Source organism: Brassica napus, chromosome C9, assembly GCF_020379485.1.
Source record: "Brassica napus cultivar Da-Ae chromosome C9, Da-Ae, whole genome shotgun sequence".
NCBI classification, from domain to species: Eukaryota; Viridiplantae; Streptophyta; class Magnoliopsida; order Brassicales; family Brassicaceae; genus Brassica; species Brassica napus.
In genome coordinates this window covers 56204436-56221195 of record NC_063452.1, presented here as the reverse complement: position 1 = coordinate 56221195, position 16760 = coordinate 56204436, and the positions used below count along the sequence as shown (strand labels likewise).

At 31.4% G+C, this 16760-nt stretch overlaps 2 protein-coding genes across 2 annotated transcripts; one reads left to right on the top strand and one right to left on the bottom strand.

Moving 5' to 3' along the window:
* Window positions 1-1976: 1976 nt before the first annotated feature.
* Window positions 1977-7576, bottom strand: LOC106426168. The gene is made up of 3 exons (XM_013866881.3): window positions 7100-7576; window positions 6914-7018; window positions 1977-6637 (listed from the first exon to the last, which is right to left on the bottom strand). Exons 1-3 carry the CDS (start codon window positions 7393-7395, stop codon window positions 6538-6540), a joined length of 501 nt encoding a protein of 166 aa, XP_013722335.2. The 5' UTR covers window positions 7396-7576; the 3' UTR covers window positions 1977-6537.
* A 131-nt stretch (window positions 7577-7707) lies between these two features.
* LOC106426127 (protein DA1-related 4-like) lies at window positions 7708-16308 on the top strand. The gene is given in 6 exon segments (XM_048769070.1): window positions 7708-8251; window positions 11569-12381; window positions 12383-12702; window positions 13033-13322; window positions 13421-14197; window positions 14292-16308. Coding segments are annotated over 6 exon segments (3369 nt in total). The 5' UTR covers window positions 7708-7814; the 3' UTR covers window positions 15024-16308.
* Window positions 16309-16760: the final 452 nt, after the last annotated feature.

Here is a 16760-nt window from a genome sequence, read left to right as displayed (position 1 = left end):
ACACACACGCGATGAAAGTTATATAGAGTCAATGCATAACTGGAGTGTCAAAAATATTTCTCTAAGACAAAACTTATCTAATCTGTTATCTATTGACGATTGGTGTAGTTAGTATGGATTTGCTCACGAATCCTCAAAGTACACAGCAAATTTAGATTTATCTTCAGTCTGGACCACATAAAAATGTGCGCAGATGTGAATGCGCGCCCGCTGAGTCCAAACTTCAAACAAGTGGTAGAAAACTATTGGAAACTCTACTGTAAAGATGCCACGTATAGAACTCAAAAAAAAAGAGTAGTGTAGCTAATTAAACGGACTAGCTTTTATATACTCTCTCGATATCTAAATAGATGACGTTTTAAAAAAAAAATTTGTTTTAAATTAGTTGACTTTTTTATTTTCTAATGTAAAATTTATTAACAACTAATGTTATATGACTAATACTATAATATAGTCTATTTAATTATTTTCAAATTGTGGTTAGCTAAATAATAATAATGTATTTTAGAAAATATAATAAATAAAAATGGAAGGAGTATTATAATTAGTATTAATGTCATAATCTTTTTTCACCTTTATTTTGTCAAAATTACAGCAAATTTGTTGTAATTAGAGCACCCGTGACGGTTCGTTTCTTGTAGAGTCTCTCATATTTGTAAATTTGTAATTAAAAATAAAAAACAGTAAAAATTAGAAGAAAAATAATACGCCTTAAAATCTCATTATGTCGTGAGCGGCTAAGTTTCTTAGGGCATGATTATCGGGGAAGAGGAAGGAGTTTTTAATGGGTTTTTAAGGGGGGAGAACCATAAAAAGAAAAAAACGGGTTGCAGAAAAGCCTGAATAAGAATCGTTGTTGGCTGGTTTTTTGCACTGTTCGCGGACTCCACTGATACGTGGCGGCCCGCGATTGGTTGGTTTTTTTTTTATTCAGACAAAAAAAAAAAGTGAAAAGCCTATTTGGGTTTGAGGGTTAATCATGGTCTTATTATACGCCTTAAAATCTTATTTTGTAACAACTTTGATGATTGAGTGTTTAGAAACGATCACTGCCATATTAAATTTGTGAGTCTTTTCAACCTTTTGTTGAAGTTAAAGAGTAACATTTTTTTTTACTGTGTATCGTTACATGAAAACATAAAGATTGTGCATTCACAGTTTACTCAAGGATTTCGGTAGCCAGGCAGCAAATCAGGTTATATATCTTCTTCACATAATTTTTTGTTGGTATTAATTTTGGTTTTGGGATTTCACTATTGTATGGTTCGGTTAATTGGATGTAAGATTCAGTATTTTTCTGAAAGTGAGTTTCTTAATAGTATAGATCGGGATTCAGAGATATTGCCAACTTGGGCACTCCACTTTTTAATATATATATATATATATATATATATATATATAAAATTTATTTTTTGTTGGTATTAATTTTGGTTTTGGGATTTCACTATTATATTTTTTAATATATACTGTAATATATATGCATAAAAATATATTTTAAAATAAAAGATAAATCACATATAGTCAGTGTTATTATCCAAAAATATGTTTCAATCATAAATTTTTTAAAAATTAAGAAACAAAAAATGCATAATTAAATATTAATTAAATAAAAATTGAATGTTGTATAATCGAAAAGGAAATATTCAGTGATTTGAAAATTTTGTTTATAAGGTTTATTTATTATCAACAAATAAAGTATATAAAATATTTAAAAAAATATTTATAACATGTGAAAGTTTCTAAAAATGTTAATGCAAGAAAAGACATATACTTTGTTCGGTTTTTCTGAGAGAATAAACAATAACTTATTGATGATATTTTAAATGATTATACTCGTATGTGCAGAAAAACACTTAATTTTGCTGCAAATCCATACCAGTTTTAAATAGCTAGAATCCCTAACTCGCTTACTAATTGTAGAATCCGTAGTTATAGCAGATTTTTTTTTTTAAGTGAGCCGTTCCTTTTTTTGGGTCAATATACGTGGTATATCTGCTTTATAAAATAATGCTTTTTTTTGTCAACACTTTATAAAATAATGTTAAAAGTAATTAATGCTCAAGTGTTTATGCCGATAACAAATTAGGAATTAGAAAAAGAAAAAAAACTCCAGTTGTTATTTTGATTTAATTAATAATTATAAATTTTTATACGTTGGATTAGCTTACACTGTTTATCACTATAATATACTATACTATTATGGGTGGGTAAATAAACCAAAACAAAAAATCTGAGCCAAATCCGATCCGATAAAATTAATCCAAATCGTTCTAAACCCGATATAAATACCGAATAGATCTTGTTTTATGGTATTTTAGGTTATGGGTATTATCCAAACCGAACCCAAAACATTCAAATCCCAAAAAAAGAACTTGTACCAAATATGATTTCAATTCCTAGCATGTATCCAAAATACTCTAAGATATAATTGAACATCTAAAACAATTATCTATAACATGAAGGTTGATGGTTGAAAGTGACAGTTGAGGCTTGAAATTTTTAGATTTTGGTTTTGTTTCATTGAATAATATTTGAGTTTCTTTCTATCAATAACTAGTTTACCTTTTGTTTGATTTTGAATGATCCTGTTTGATTTTTTTTTTTACTTTTGAATCAATTTTTACTTATGTTTTGGTTATAAAATAGGTACAAATCAAATACTTTAAAACCGAAGAACTAATTTTACTTATGTTTTGATTACAAAATAGGTATAAATCAAGTACTTTTAAACCGAAGAACCGATTGGGACCCAAACCCAAAAGTACATCGGTTGTACCGATTCTTTGAAGATTTACGAACCCTGACCCGAATCCGATAGAATCCGAACCGGTTCCGAATTTTCATATAACCCAAAAATGGTTGATTTTGATAAACCCGAAAAATTAAGATCCGATTGGATAAAACCGAAACCCAATTGGCCACGAATGCCCATGCCTATATACAATCGTGTTATTTTCATAAAAATATATTTTAGCATACTAACTATTATAGTAACATGTTATATTCAATGTAACATTTTAAGATAAATAATAATAGTATTCAAAATATTTTCCATGACTAAGATAACAATTATTACATATTAGCGTGTCAACAATAATATATTATTAGAGATTGATCCGTGCACTCGCGCAGATATTGGTTCTTATATTTTTATATATTGATATTTATTTTTCATAATTAGTGTTATATATTTTAGACGGATCATAATATAAATAATTGTATTCAAAATACCTAGACCAAAGCGGGTAATATGATTATTTTTGGTAAAAATATCTGAACCCATTTCAGATACATTTGTTATTTATATATTTTTAGGTTCCTATACATGAGAACCAAACTCATCCAAACCCAGAAAAACCCAACTCAAAACCCACATATTAATTTATAATATTCAAGCGATGCCTAATTTAAAAAAAATGATACGAGAAAAAAACAATATGTACCTAAATGGATAGACAATGTTAATGCCTAACTAATTCTATAAACTAATAAAAAGGACTATTTCTATGTGTTTGGCTAAATTATGTGAAATAGAAAAAAAAATTATTTTGTAAAATAATTATATGGAGTGAAAAATTAAGTGATAATAAATGTAATATATTTTTATTATTTTGATTTAAATTATTATTTTATTCATAAAAACATGTCTTTGAATTATGTTTTTGCATACGTAATTTTTCAGCGATTGAAACTAAAATAAAAAAGGTTTAGTAAAACAAACTAAGCCGAACGTCTAACTATATGCAAAACTTATTTATTTTACATTTTTTATTTTATATATGCCACAAAGTTCATGTTGATTAACTAGTAAATAAAAATTTGCACTATTATTATTATGGTAATATAATTAATTATGTGATGTATTGTTAATGTAGTATAATTAATGAAATTGTTAAACTGAGTGAAGTATGGAAAGATAATTAATGAAATTACTAAAATGATATTATACTTCTGTTTTATATTGTTATCCATGTTTCGAAACAATTCTCATTAATATTGTTATCTATGTTTTCAAACAGTACTTCAATTTTAATAATATAGATGTTTGTAACACTCTAAAATAATGGGGAAATTTTAAAATATTATTTTTAACAATTTAATATAAAATTTCATATTAAAATAAATTATTATTTCATTAAATATAAAATTATCATAGTAAATCACGTTTTTGTCAAGTTATAGTAAATCACTTATTATTTCATAATTGATCATGTTTATTCCATTGTTATATCATTCTTTTTTGAAATATAAATAATTAACACATTAAGCCAATTATAAGACTACATCATGATATAATGAGCTATGAAACAACTAACTTTATTATCATTAAATAATTAAACATGATCATTCTGAGAATTCATATTGTTATTTTTGTTATCATCACTACCGTGAATCCGTGATACCGTCATCACAGCTATTACTGTCACCACCATCAATACAGTACTTTTTTTTTTCAGAACTTTAGAGCACAATTATCCCTAAAACCTATTTAAGGGTTTCTAATTTTTTTTTTTGTCTAATTAAAAATTAAAAGGCGCACCAATCGCGAGCCGCCACGTGTTGGTATAGCCCGCGAACAGTGCAAAAAACCCACCACAAGAGATCTTTATTTCATGACTTTGGAGACTGATTTTTATGGTTTGGTGGAGACACACATTGCATTTTTTGAAAAAAAACCATTTTAGAAACCCAATAATGGTGCTCATTCATCTTCTTCTTTTTCTGTTATTTTCATTTTTCATTTTCCTTTTTCTTCTTATTCCATCTTTTTCTTCTTTTTTTCTTTGACTTTTGAAGAAAGGAAAACAGTATGAACATAGAATTTTATAGTTTTATTTAAAAAAGCAAGATCAAATAATGTTTGTTCCTGTCTGTTAATTTAATTTTTTAATCAAAATTATATATATTTTTCAAAAAATAATAGATATCTCAAAAATCCGTATAGTTGGTAAACCCCAAATAAAATATCTGTTGTATCAAGTAATGGTAAATTGGTAATCATGGTTTATAGGTGTGGATGTCTATTTGTAATGTTAAAATGGAATCGTTTAATATTTTATAATATAGCTTTTGAAATTAATCAACTATTTTATATCATTCAGGTTTGATGTGATATAAAAAGCCAGATCGGAATAAAAAACTGATATAATAAAAAAATATATGGAATTATTGAACAGTTCTAGTTAAAAAAATCAAAAATTATATTTTGCTTCTGTGGAACATATAAAATCTTGAATCCTTGGAATCAATTTTGAAGGGTTTTATCTCTTTTAACTCCGTTCAGAAATTTGACCTTGCAGGAATTTATATAGTTCATTTCTCTCAAAAGTCATAATATAATAACAATTTGTAAACTTACTGATTTTCATTGTCCGAAAGAAAAACTTACTGATTTTCATCTTGAATATGAATATGAAGTGCACGCCAGCCTACTAATTTTTTTTATTAAATTGAAACATAGTTGTTGTTTTTTTTCTTTAAGTAAATGCACTCCCTACCCAAACATTATATCATATTTAGGTGTATACCCTATTTCTCCCCATTTTTTACCCCGTTCATACCCCAAAAACCATGGTATCTCACTTCTTTTGTGTATATCTACCTAATTAGCTCTTTTTCTTTTGTTTAATCACAATACAATGGGACTAAAACAATGAAGATTCCTTTGACAAAAAAAAACAATGAAGATTCCTTAAAACGTGGGCCCACGGCATGTGATGTTTTTAAAATTTACTAGTATTTCTTAGTTTTCGACAGAATACTAACATTTTATTTTTATATAGATAGATTATAAAAATATTTAATTTTTATATTTTAAACCAAAATATCATCAACTATATATCTACTTAATTACAATTCAACAAACAAAAAAATAGACTGTACAATATAAGAATCATACAATATAAAAATTATAAATTTCACTTCGAAAAGTGTATAATTTAAAATATTTTTTTTTATCTAAAACATTGTTTATTTAAAACCAAAAGGAGACTAAGAGCATGATTATCCATATCACCCCAAATAGGTTTCTTAGTGAGTTTTTAATTAATAAAAATAACCTAAGAACTTTAGTTAAGAAACTCTCATTTTAAGTGGTCCAATGGGAGTTTCTTAATTAAAGTTTCTTAAAAAAAAAAATTTTGAATTATATGAACTGCCAAAAACATCTCTAGTGAATCTCTACAAACAATTGTTTCATTTTGATTTTCTTTTAGCGAGATCATAACCTCAAAGAAAATTTTGTTTTCTTTTTACTCAGAAATCGCTATGGGGGTTGAGCTAGAGTGGACACTACAATTTCTTCTATGATCAGTCTCATAATTCCAAAATGGGAGGGACCAAAGAACTACTGTTTTAACATCATACTAAACAATTGATGAGTTCCAATTATTATAACAGGAAATGGATAGAACCTGCTTTTTGCCTCTCACTCCTAGACGAGGTGTTGCCAAGGTAATGAAACTCATCGGCTCGAGCCCAGCAAGGCTACCTCGCGGAAGATGTGAGTTCCCAGAGTTAGACATACCTCAATGAGAGTCACAAGTACTGGTTGCTTGACGATGATACAGGGGGAGGAGCTTCAGTCGAGAGCTCAAAGGGTGTGAGCCAAAGGCACTCCATAGAAAAACAAAAGTCCCTGCCATAATTAACAACACAGTCAACTTCTATACCTTCACCAGTGATATGAGAAAACCTAAATACAGAGCTAAAATACAGAGCCAAAGTTCCAAACATTTAGCAGTTTGCTTGGCTAAGAACTAGATACGCCATGACAGATCATAACAGAACACTAATGTGAAGACTTTTTTATCCCCAAAATGAGACAAAACACACTAAAGAATGGTGACTATAAGCATTTGTATATCAGTCCAATAGATTCATACCAAAATAATTCACTGAAATTAAGACTCACTTGTGTTGTGGATTAATCAATTCAAGCAATGGCTTGACATGGTTCTCTGTAGAATAGGCAAAGTCTCTCCATTTCCATCCTCGAACTCTACCATCATCACCACAACTACACAATTTTTCCAGAATTTCACATCAAACTAAGAGCTTTGAATTAACTAATGAACACAATGGTAAATAACTAACACACATCAATCTAACGCTCAGAGCCTTGACCTTCCTCAAGACGCGCCGTTTCCTCGCCAGTGAAGAGGCGTCGCGGACTGGAGCAGTTTCCAGGGTGGAGAAGAGAGGAATAGAGGTCCGTGGAGAGGGACGAACCATTAGGAAAGGGGAGGCAATCTGTGCATGTAATGTGGGAGCGGCGCGGCGGAAACAACGGTGCGATCGGAGAAACGGCTCCACCGCCGGAAGCTGGAAAAATAATCTGGCCTTTTTAAGGGGATTGGTTTCAGCTAGCTTTCGTAGAGATCTGTAGAACGCCATCGGTCATCAACGTTTTCGTCTTCCCTCAATGATGACACGTGGTTGTATAACCTTTGTAAAGATCGATATCAGAAATGGCTAATTAAGGATCGGTTACAAGGCTTTAATTTATTTTTTATTTAAATAAATCACTCATTAACCTAAAAACCCTGCTAAGGATCGCCTGATAATGGTGGTCTAAGTTTTTGCGAACATGTATGGGAAACTTAAAAACACGACAAAGAATATATTTTAAAATTTAGTAGTGTGTTAACTCAGGAAATGTGAAACCATGTAAAATTGTAAACTACCCAGAAAATCCATTACAATCTGTTATTATTTATTTGTCCACATGTTGACCGAAATTGTGTACTAGTTACGAAGTCCGAAGACCCTGGTTTAGCCAATAAAATTCTCCAGTATATCTAAAGTTATAGTTTATGGAAAATTCGATTGAGGTTCCTTTCACAACGACTAGTCGTTCTCTCAACCAGCTGGGTGTAAGGAATCCACCAGCTGCTAGTAATAATATGAAGTTCGAATGCCAGAAGAGCGTCAACATCATCTGCGAGAAAACGGTACGATACTCATTTGTCAGCCATCTCTCCGCTGCTTTAAGCCGGGAAGGCATCTCTGTGTCCGTAAATGATGAAGATTTTCAGAATCAGACGGTGAATGATTGGGCTACAGTTTCAGTGGTGGTTATTTCGGACCTGGAGAAGCCATGGTTCGCTAAGTTGACCAAGGTTACTGAGCGTATGGACAACAACGGGCACCTGGTGGTTTCGGTGATCTACGGCGTCGATCCATTGAACCGTGGCTTCCATTTGGTGAGAGAATTTCTGAAGGCAAGAAACATAAAAGCCCACCGATCTAGGTTAGTTACGATCATTTCCAACTACAAACTTGTAGATTTTTTAATAAGTGACGAAATGTTGATTATATTAGTTTTAAAAATATATGTTGGAAATTTTATAATATGGTTTACTCTTTTAAACAAGAATACGTTTAATATTCGAATTATGGATTAATATCGCATTTAGTTATACAGAAAATGTGTGTGTGTTTATAAATATTATATTCAGAAATTAACTTATATAACAAAAACGGACGTTCTAAATAAATAAGAATATTACCAAAACAGTAAATAACTTACAGCTGAATATACAGTAGAACATCTATAAATTAATACTCGATAAATTAATAATCTTTATAAATTAATAAATTTCGCCGGTCTCAACTTGGACCGGTTCAAAATTTGACACAAATCGATAAAATAAATAAGATAATATTTTTTTAGAAAATTCTATGTAAATATATGGTCCCATTAAACCTATTATTATATTGTTTGTTTTATATTCATAATAGAATTATTTTTATATTTTCTTAACACTTAATATATTTTTGAGGAGATTTAGTAATATTATATCTAAAACCACATTTAATTTCTATGCAAAATATATTATGTACACAAAATAATATAATAAAATTAATATAAATGTCAAATTTCAAAAAATAAAAAATAATGTCTATAAACTAAAATAAATTCTGATTTTATAATAAATATATCTTAAAATAAAAAATCTAAATAAGAAAACTTTTGTAAATTAATATCTCTATAAATTAATAAAATTTTAAAATCCCAACATTATTAATTTATAGAGGTTCTACTGTAATTGATGAATAAAATCTTACTATCTTCTAATATTTATCTTGTCAAACTATTCTTTTTTTGTCAAACTATTCTTAGATGTTTGATAAATAATTTACAATGAAATGATACGAATTCACACATATAAACTTTAAATCTAATTTTGGGTTCATATATAATTTTTCTAATGAAATAACTTGCAAAAACACAATAAAATACGTTGTTGGACTAACTATCTTTTTAATTAAAAAGATTCAAAAAACTATCTTTTAAAATTTAACATCGACATATCTTATTGTAACATAGTAAACAAGAGATAAAATACATATATATATATATATATATATATATATATATATATATTTGGATTCGTAAGTATGTTTTTATAAATTTATAACTAGATTTTGATCCGCGCTTTAGAAGCGCGGGAGTTGTTCTCTTTAAAATTTTACAAAAAAAAATTAGTTATAAGATTATGTAATTTTATATAAGATAATCTGATTATTTAATATTGCATTGATTATTTACGTTTGAAAAATAATAAGAGATGTTAGATATGCTATAAGAAGTTGTATATTATATTTATAAATTAACTTTAGAAAAATATTGTAAAGTATTATATTTACAAATATAATGCTAAAGATATTTTTCATTGCATATTTAACACTGAAGAATAAAATACAACCATAAAAGTTTGTAACAAATGAAAGTTTTACAATTTTGATATTTTACATGATTAGGGAAATGCGATACGAAAAGACATCACTTAATTTGTATCACAAAAATTAGTGATATTAGTTTAAATTATTTATTAATTGCAAAATTAAATGTAAAGAAAATGGTTGATTTAATAGTTGTCAAACATAATTTAAATATCACATTTCTTTATCACATCAAAAACCTATCTCACATCCGTATGCAATTATAATATAGGAGTTAGAGATGTGTCTTGTGATTGGTCAAAAAACATTGTTATTTCTAATTGATTGATTTAATAGTTGTCAAACATAATTTAAATAAATAAAATGACATAATCTTGTAAATAATTTAAAAACTAAAAGCATGATACTTGTATTAAATGCCAAAAAACGAATTTATTGTATTTTAATTAAGAAAATAATTAATGTTGTTAGTTTTAAATATGGTAATGACAATTTTTATAATTAATTGGAAAAGTCAGGGACATAATCATAAGAATGATTATGCTTTAATAGTATAGAACTATAGATTATAGGTTTCTAAAACATAAAAGAGATTTTTCTTGTCTCTCTCTCTTCAATTTTCTTTTCCAATTTTCATTTATTTTTATTTCTAATTATGAGAACCTCCTCTTTAAACAATATGAATTTGTTTTTTTTATTCATGAGCACTAGTATTGGTAGATTTCTTAATGAATCTTTCACTAAAAAACAATATGAAAGTTTTCATGTAAAAGACTTTTTGCTATATTTGATATTCTCTTTGTATTTGTCAAGTTATCTATGGTTATGTTTAAACCATAAGGTGGATTCCATAAGCAACCTAGCTTCGAAGGAACCAATACTACATTTTATATTGTGGTCACACGGAAAATAGGTTTTGGTCCATTTGAAAATCTGGAGAGAGGGTCTCGCTGGACTGTTTCTTTAATCAAAAAAAATTATCTATGGTTAATATTATCTTATATATTAAAACAGAAGTCATAACCTTGATTCATATGTGATTTTTTTTAAAAATAGATCTAATGGAAATATTCCTAGAAAATCATATTACATTTAATCTCTAATCTTATCATTTAAATTTTAGGTCTACCAGAAATTTTTATTGAACTATCAATAATTGGATTTAAACAATAGATGATCCATTGAATTTATAGATAGTATAAATTAAATAGATATAATTTAATGTTGTAATACTATACCTCTATATGTTAATTATTTAATTTGTCGATGTTAACTTTTAAAATTATAAAGATTTTTTTTAAATAACAAAAATCATATTATCTAACAATGGAAAATCTTTACTACCTTAAACCAATAAAAACAAATTTTAAACTATATAGTTTATTTTAAAAATCAAACAAAAACTAAATGTTTAATTATTTACTCGATAATATAAATCTATGAAGCGAAAAGTTTAATTTTTAAAAAAATTCTAAATTTGTGAAATGTTACAATATTTTTGAATATGACAATAAAACAATATTTTACTAATCTTTTTATATAGTTACAATTTTAATAATGAAATAATAATCCGAAAATATATATATATATATAGAAGAAGATACAAATACATATGAAAGTTTGAAACAATCTATTAAATGAAAAAAATATACCGTAAACTTATTATGTTTTAAAAATTGATAGACACATATATATTATAATATATACCAATTTAGAATTGAAAACAAAATGTTTATATAAAAATAAATGAAAACAAAAACCCGTGCGGTTGCGCGGATCGAGATCTAGTTTAAATATTAAAAGTTGGTGCAAAAAAACTCAATGAGTTTGTTAATTCTATAAGCTCGGGGCTGAGTTATATTAAAAATGTGTTTTGGACAGGAGCTCGACTGATACCAAACACAGCGACTCTGAACTAGTGGAAGAGATCGTTGGAGAGGTGTATGAGATGCTCTTTCCCACGGAAAGAATCGGAATTTACTCGAAGCTATTGGAGATTGAAGACTTGCTGTGCAAGCAACCGTGGGGCATCCTCCGAAGCATGGGATTGTGGGGTATACCAGGGATAGGCAAGACGACGCTTGCTAGAGCAGTCTTTGACCGTATGTCAAATGATGACTACGACGCTTTTTGCTTCATTGAAAACTTTGATGAAGCATTTCTTAAGAAGGGACTTCACGGTTTGGTCGATGAAAAAATTGGTAAAGTTCTAAAGGAAAAGTTTGGCATAAACAGTTCTTACATTATGAGACCGAGCCTTCTTAAGACCAAACTATGCGATAAAACGATTCTTGTTGTTTTGGACGACGTGCGTGATCCTTTGGCAGCAGAGTCTTTCCTTGGAAGGCTCGAGTGCTTTGGTCCCGGAAGCTTGATCATCATGACCTCTAGGGATAAGAATGTGTTTCCATTTTGTTAGATCAGTCAAATATATGAGGTTAGAGGTTTAAAGGAGCACGAAGCGCTGCAGATATTCTCTCAAAGCGCATTCGGAAAAACGGCACCGGAGCAGAATCGCATGGAAATGTCAATGAAGGTGATTGCCTATGCTAATGGAAACCCGTTGGCTCTCGAAATTTATGGCCAAGAGCTTAAAGGGAAGATGTCAGAAATGGATGCTGCATTCGTCAAGCTCAAGAAAGATCCGCCGCACACGATTCGCGATGGCCTAAGGAGTGTATATAATTCACTTGGTGAAGAACATCTTTTTGGACATTGCTTGTTTCTTCAGGGAAGAGAATGTCAACTATGTGGTCCAAATGCTTGAAGGATATCGTTACTTCCCACGCATTGGAATAGATGTTCTTGTGGAGAAATGTCTGGTAAATATTTCAGAAAATGTATTGCAAGTAAGTAATCTGATCGAAGACATGGGCCAAGATATCCTCAATGGAGAAACTGAAAGGTGCACCAGAATGTGGGAGCCTTCTAAGATCAGATATCTACTAGAAGATGATATAGTCAAAGCAAGTGGAGGATCCAAAGCAACCCCTGTAAGAGCATCATTAACGCAGGGTTCTTAGTACAAGGTTCTTAGCAGAATATAAGAACCCGACTCTTAATTTTTAACTGAAAAAGTTAAGAGTCTGCTCTTAAATATGATGCTAAGTGTTGTGGTATTTTAAGTTCTTCAGTTATTTTATTCATATTTGTTAATGAATGAATGAAGTCCATTTTGTAGTTGTAGAATTCATGAACTAATATATAAAAGATTAGGGTTTGATACAATCTATAGGCAGCTGATTTTAATTTGGAAGCTATGATAAATTAGTATTTAACTTTTTATTTGAAGATGAGCAAACTTCTTAATCCTTTGAATTTTTTTGTTCTTTCAGGTCGTTGAAGACATCGAAAGCATGTCTCTAGACACGTCGGACTTGAAAATTGATGTCAAACACGACGTCTTCAAAAATATGTTTAATCTCAGATACTTGAGGATATACAATTCTAGCACTAAAGATGTCACTGGACTCAACTTTCCCAATGGTCTTGGTTCTCTACCTTGTCAGCTAAGGCTCCTCCACTGGGAGAACTATCCCTTGCAAGCTTTACCACAAAATATTGACTTCGGCCACCTTGTTGAGCTCAGTATGCCTTATAGCCAGCTTCAGGAACTCGCGGCAATAACCACCAAGGTATGCTGATTGATCTTATGAGTATCTGTATTTATTATCTACGCGCACTTAATGCCTACTCTTATTCATTTTCCTTTTTTTCTTTGTTCTTTGGTCAGAACCTAAAAATGTTGAAGAGGATCAGGCTTCGTCACTCCCAGCAGCTAGTTAGATTTGATCAACTTTTATATGCTGGAAACATCGAGCTAATTGATCTCCAATATTGTACAAGACTTGAGCGTTTTCCAGACACGAGTGAGTTACAACATCTCAGAGTTGTTAATCTCTCAGGTTGCACAGAGATCAAAAGTTTCCAAGGAGCTCCACCGAATATTGAGGAGTTACATCTCCAAGGAACCAGTATAAGTGAAATACCAATATCCATGGTGACCCACTCCTCGCAAGTAAAGCTGGACCGCAAGAAGCTTCTGAGTATTCTTGATGAGTTTGAGGATGATGAGCATATCGATTTGGAGAGTGTAACAAATATGGCTAAAGTAAGCTCATGTACTCGAGGTTTTGGCAAGCTTGTCCACTTGAATATGAAAGATTGTTCCAAATTGGAATGTCTTCCTGACATGGTCAGTTTAGAATCTCTTCAAGTTCTTCTTCTGTCTGGCTGCTCAAGGCTTGGGAAAATTAAGACTTTCCCAAGAAACATGAGAAAGCTATATATTGGTGGCACCGCTGTACGAGAAGTGCCACAGCTTCCCCAAACTCTAGAATTCTTGAATGCTCATGGCTGCAAGTGTCTCGAGTCAATTGATTTTGATTTTGAGCAGCTTCCTAGGCACTACATCTTCAGTGATTGTTATAGCCTTTCTTCACAACTGATAGCTAAGTTCTTAGAGAAAGGTCTGACAAGAGTAGCAAATTTAGCACGAGCAAAACAACAGGTTTTTTTTTTCTCTCTCTCTCTCTCTCTCTCTTTTTTCACACGTAATAATCTCATGCACACAGGTTGTCTCATTAGATCTGTTTATTTAACAGGAACTCAACGAGGCACCTGAAGTCAGCATGTGTATTCCTATAAAGGCACGTCACAGAGCCTTGTTTAGTTTGCAATTTTCTTCAAACGCAAAGATAGACTTACCTCCGTTGATACAAAAATCTCTTTCTGGCTTCGCTATGTCAGTTGTGGTATCATTTAAGGAAGATTACCACAATGCCTTAGGTTTTGGGATTAGATGCGTATGTACATGGAAGTCTGGAGACGACGAGCCTGATCGAATATTAGAGAGATTTTATCAGTGTTGGGCCCCTCTGGAAGTTCCAAAAGTTGAACGGGATCACATCTTTGTCTTCTACGACACGGGAATGCATCCTAGTGCTAGTGAAGACAGCCGTCCCGAAGTCACATTTGAATTCCACACAGTGAGTTGGGGAAACAAGCTTTTAGGTGATACTTGCAGGGTGACGGAATGTGGTGTCCAGGTAATTAAACCTCCAACAGATGGAATAACAACTGAAAGTGAAGCTATAAGAATTATTGAAGATGATCTTCCTTCTCGTCCTTCTTCCAGAGAGCCAGAGGCAAAGACTCGTTCTCTTTCATCCAGAGATATGTTGCGGAAGTTGGTAGGTTGTTTTTCGCGGGTGAAGAAGAGTAGAAAAGATAGAACCAAAACGCTAACAGATCGTGAACGCAGTGAACGCGAGGCTTTCAAATTAGCCCTGAACACTGCGGAGAATGCTGCGGCGAACGCTGTTGTAATTATTTGAGTCTCGCCAGCGGCAACTTCTGCTCTTATTCTACTCTCACCACCGTGGTATTTTTCATTATTTTCTTTGTTCTCCATGTTTCTTTTTTTGGTCGCTAGTCTCTACCGCTGCGTTTACGTACCGAACATGGCTATTGTTGTTGTAAACTACCGGAAATTGCAGGCCATCTTCATCTCTTCTTTGTTTACTTTGTTTTTGCGTTTTTGTTCTAGAATAAGAGAAAACGTTTTTGGACTTAGAAAGCTTAGAGTGAAATAGATGGAGAAACTGATTTTTCCCATACAACAAACATCTCATAGCACATATTTATACAATATCTTAGCATTTTTAGTTAAAACTTAAAAAACAGTTTCTTAACTTCTACTAAGAACCCCACTCTGAAAACTTCAGGTTAATCATGGTCTAAGAACCGGTTTTTAGCATTTTTAGTTAAAAGTTAAGAAACAGTTTCTTAACTTCCGCTAAGAACCTTACTCTAAGAACTCCGGGTTAATCATGGTCTAAAATTTTGCACTGTTCGCGGCCCCCACCAACACGTGGCGGCCCGCGATTGGTGCGTTTTTTAATTTTTGTTTTTTTTAGTCAGAAAAAAAAAAAATTTAGAAACCCTTAAATGGGTTTTAGGGATAATGGTGCTCTAAAAGCATAATTAATGGGGTTCTTAGAGTGATGTTCTTATCGGAATATAAGAACCCCGGTGATCAGGCTCTAATCTCTGTTCACTCCACTCCTTACCTATACTTTTAGTTCTAGACTTGGACTAAAATATCAAGCCAAACACAAACACTACAAGAAAACAGGGGGATTCAGATGGCTGAAATGGTCAGAAATTCGTCGGGAATAGACCGATTCCGACGAATTTCTGACGAACCAATTCGTCGGTATCATTTTGTCAGAAAAAAGTATTCGTCGGAATTTCGTCAGACCTTCCGATGACTTTCTGACGAATACCGAGAAACGTCATTCTGACGAACTTACGACGATATTCCGATGCGGACACACGAGACCAGAGTTCATCGGAAAGACTATATACCGACGGAGAACGTTCCTCGGATTATACCGACGAACGTAGTCCTCGGAAAATACCGACGGACTATGGGGCGTTGGAAGATACCGACGGACAATGGTTCGTCGGAATATTTCGAGGAACCCTCTCCGTCGGTATTTTCCGACGAACCATAGTCCGTCGATATAGTCCGACGCCCACAATTCGTCGGAATATATCAATTTTAAAAAATAATTAATTTTGCATTTTTATATATTTTTTATATTAAAAATTAATTAATAAATAAATAAAATCTGAAATTTAAAACTAATAATATTATAGAATTTAAATTCATACAAACCGAAATAGAAAAAAACATTCAGAAAGTTTAAAATTCATACAAACCGAAATAGAAAAAAAAACATTCAGAAAGTTTTAAAAAGCAGAAAAAAACTAAGAACTCGAAGACATCAAACGATTTAGCTTCTGCATTATCTCGGCGTTGAACTTCTTCTGGGATGCCAGCTCAGCAAGGATAGTGGCATTCTCCGAACGGATCGTGGCATTCTCAGAAAGGATAGTGGTCTGCTCCTCCAATGCCCCAATCCGTTCATCTTTGTCATGTAGCTCCTCGAGAATCATTGGATCGGCATACGGAACTTGCGAAGAAGATGCCGGCTACGAAGAAGCACGGCGGGCCAACCCAACTAAACGGCCTCCTTTCCTTTTAGGAACCGCCTACAAAAATATTT

What these genes read in the sequence shown, in the direction of transcription:
- LOC106426168 (XM_013866881.3), bottom strand. Translation starts at nt 7,395, where the DNA reads ATGGCGTTCTACAGATCTCTACGAAAGCTAGCTGAAACCAATCCCCTT. An exon ending in GCTCTGAGCGTTAGATTGAT is followed by an intron (nt 7,019 to 7,099) that starts GTGTGTTAGTTA and finishes AAAATTGTGTAG; the next exon opens with TTGTGGTGATGATGGTAGAG. An exon ending in TTGATTAATCCACAACACAA is followed by an intron (nt 6,638 to 6,913) that starts GTGAGTCTTAAT and finishes TAATTATGGCAG; the next exon opens with GGACTTTTGTTTTTCTATGG.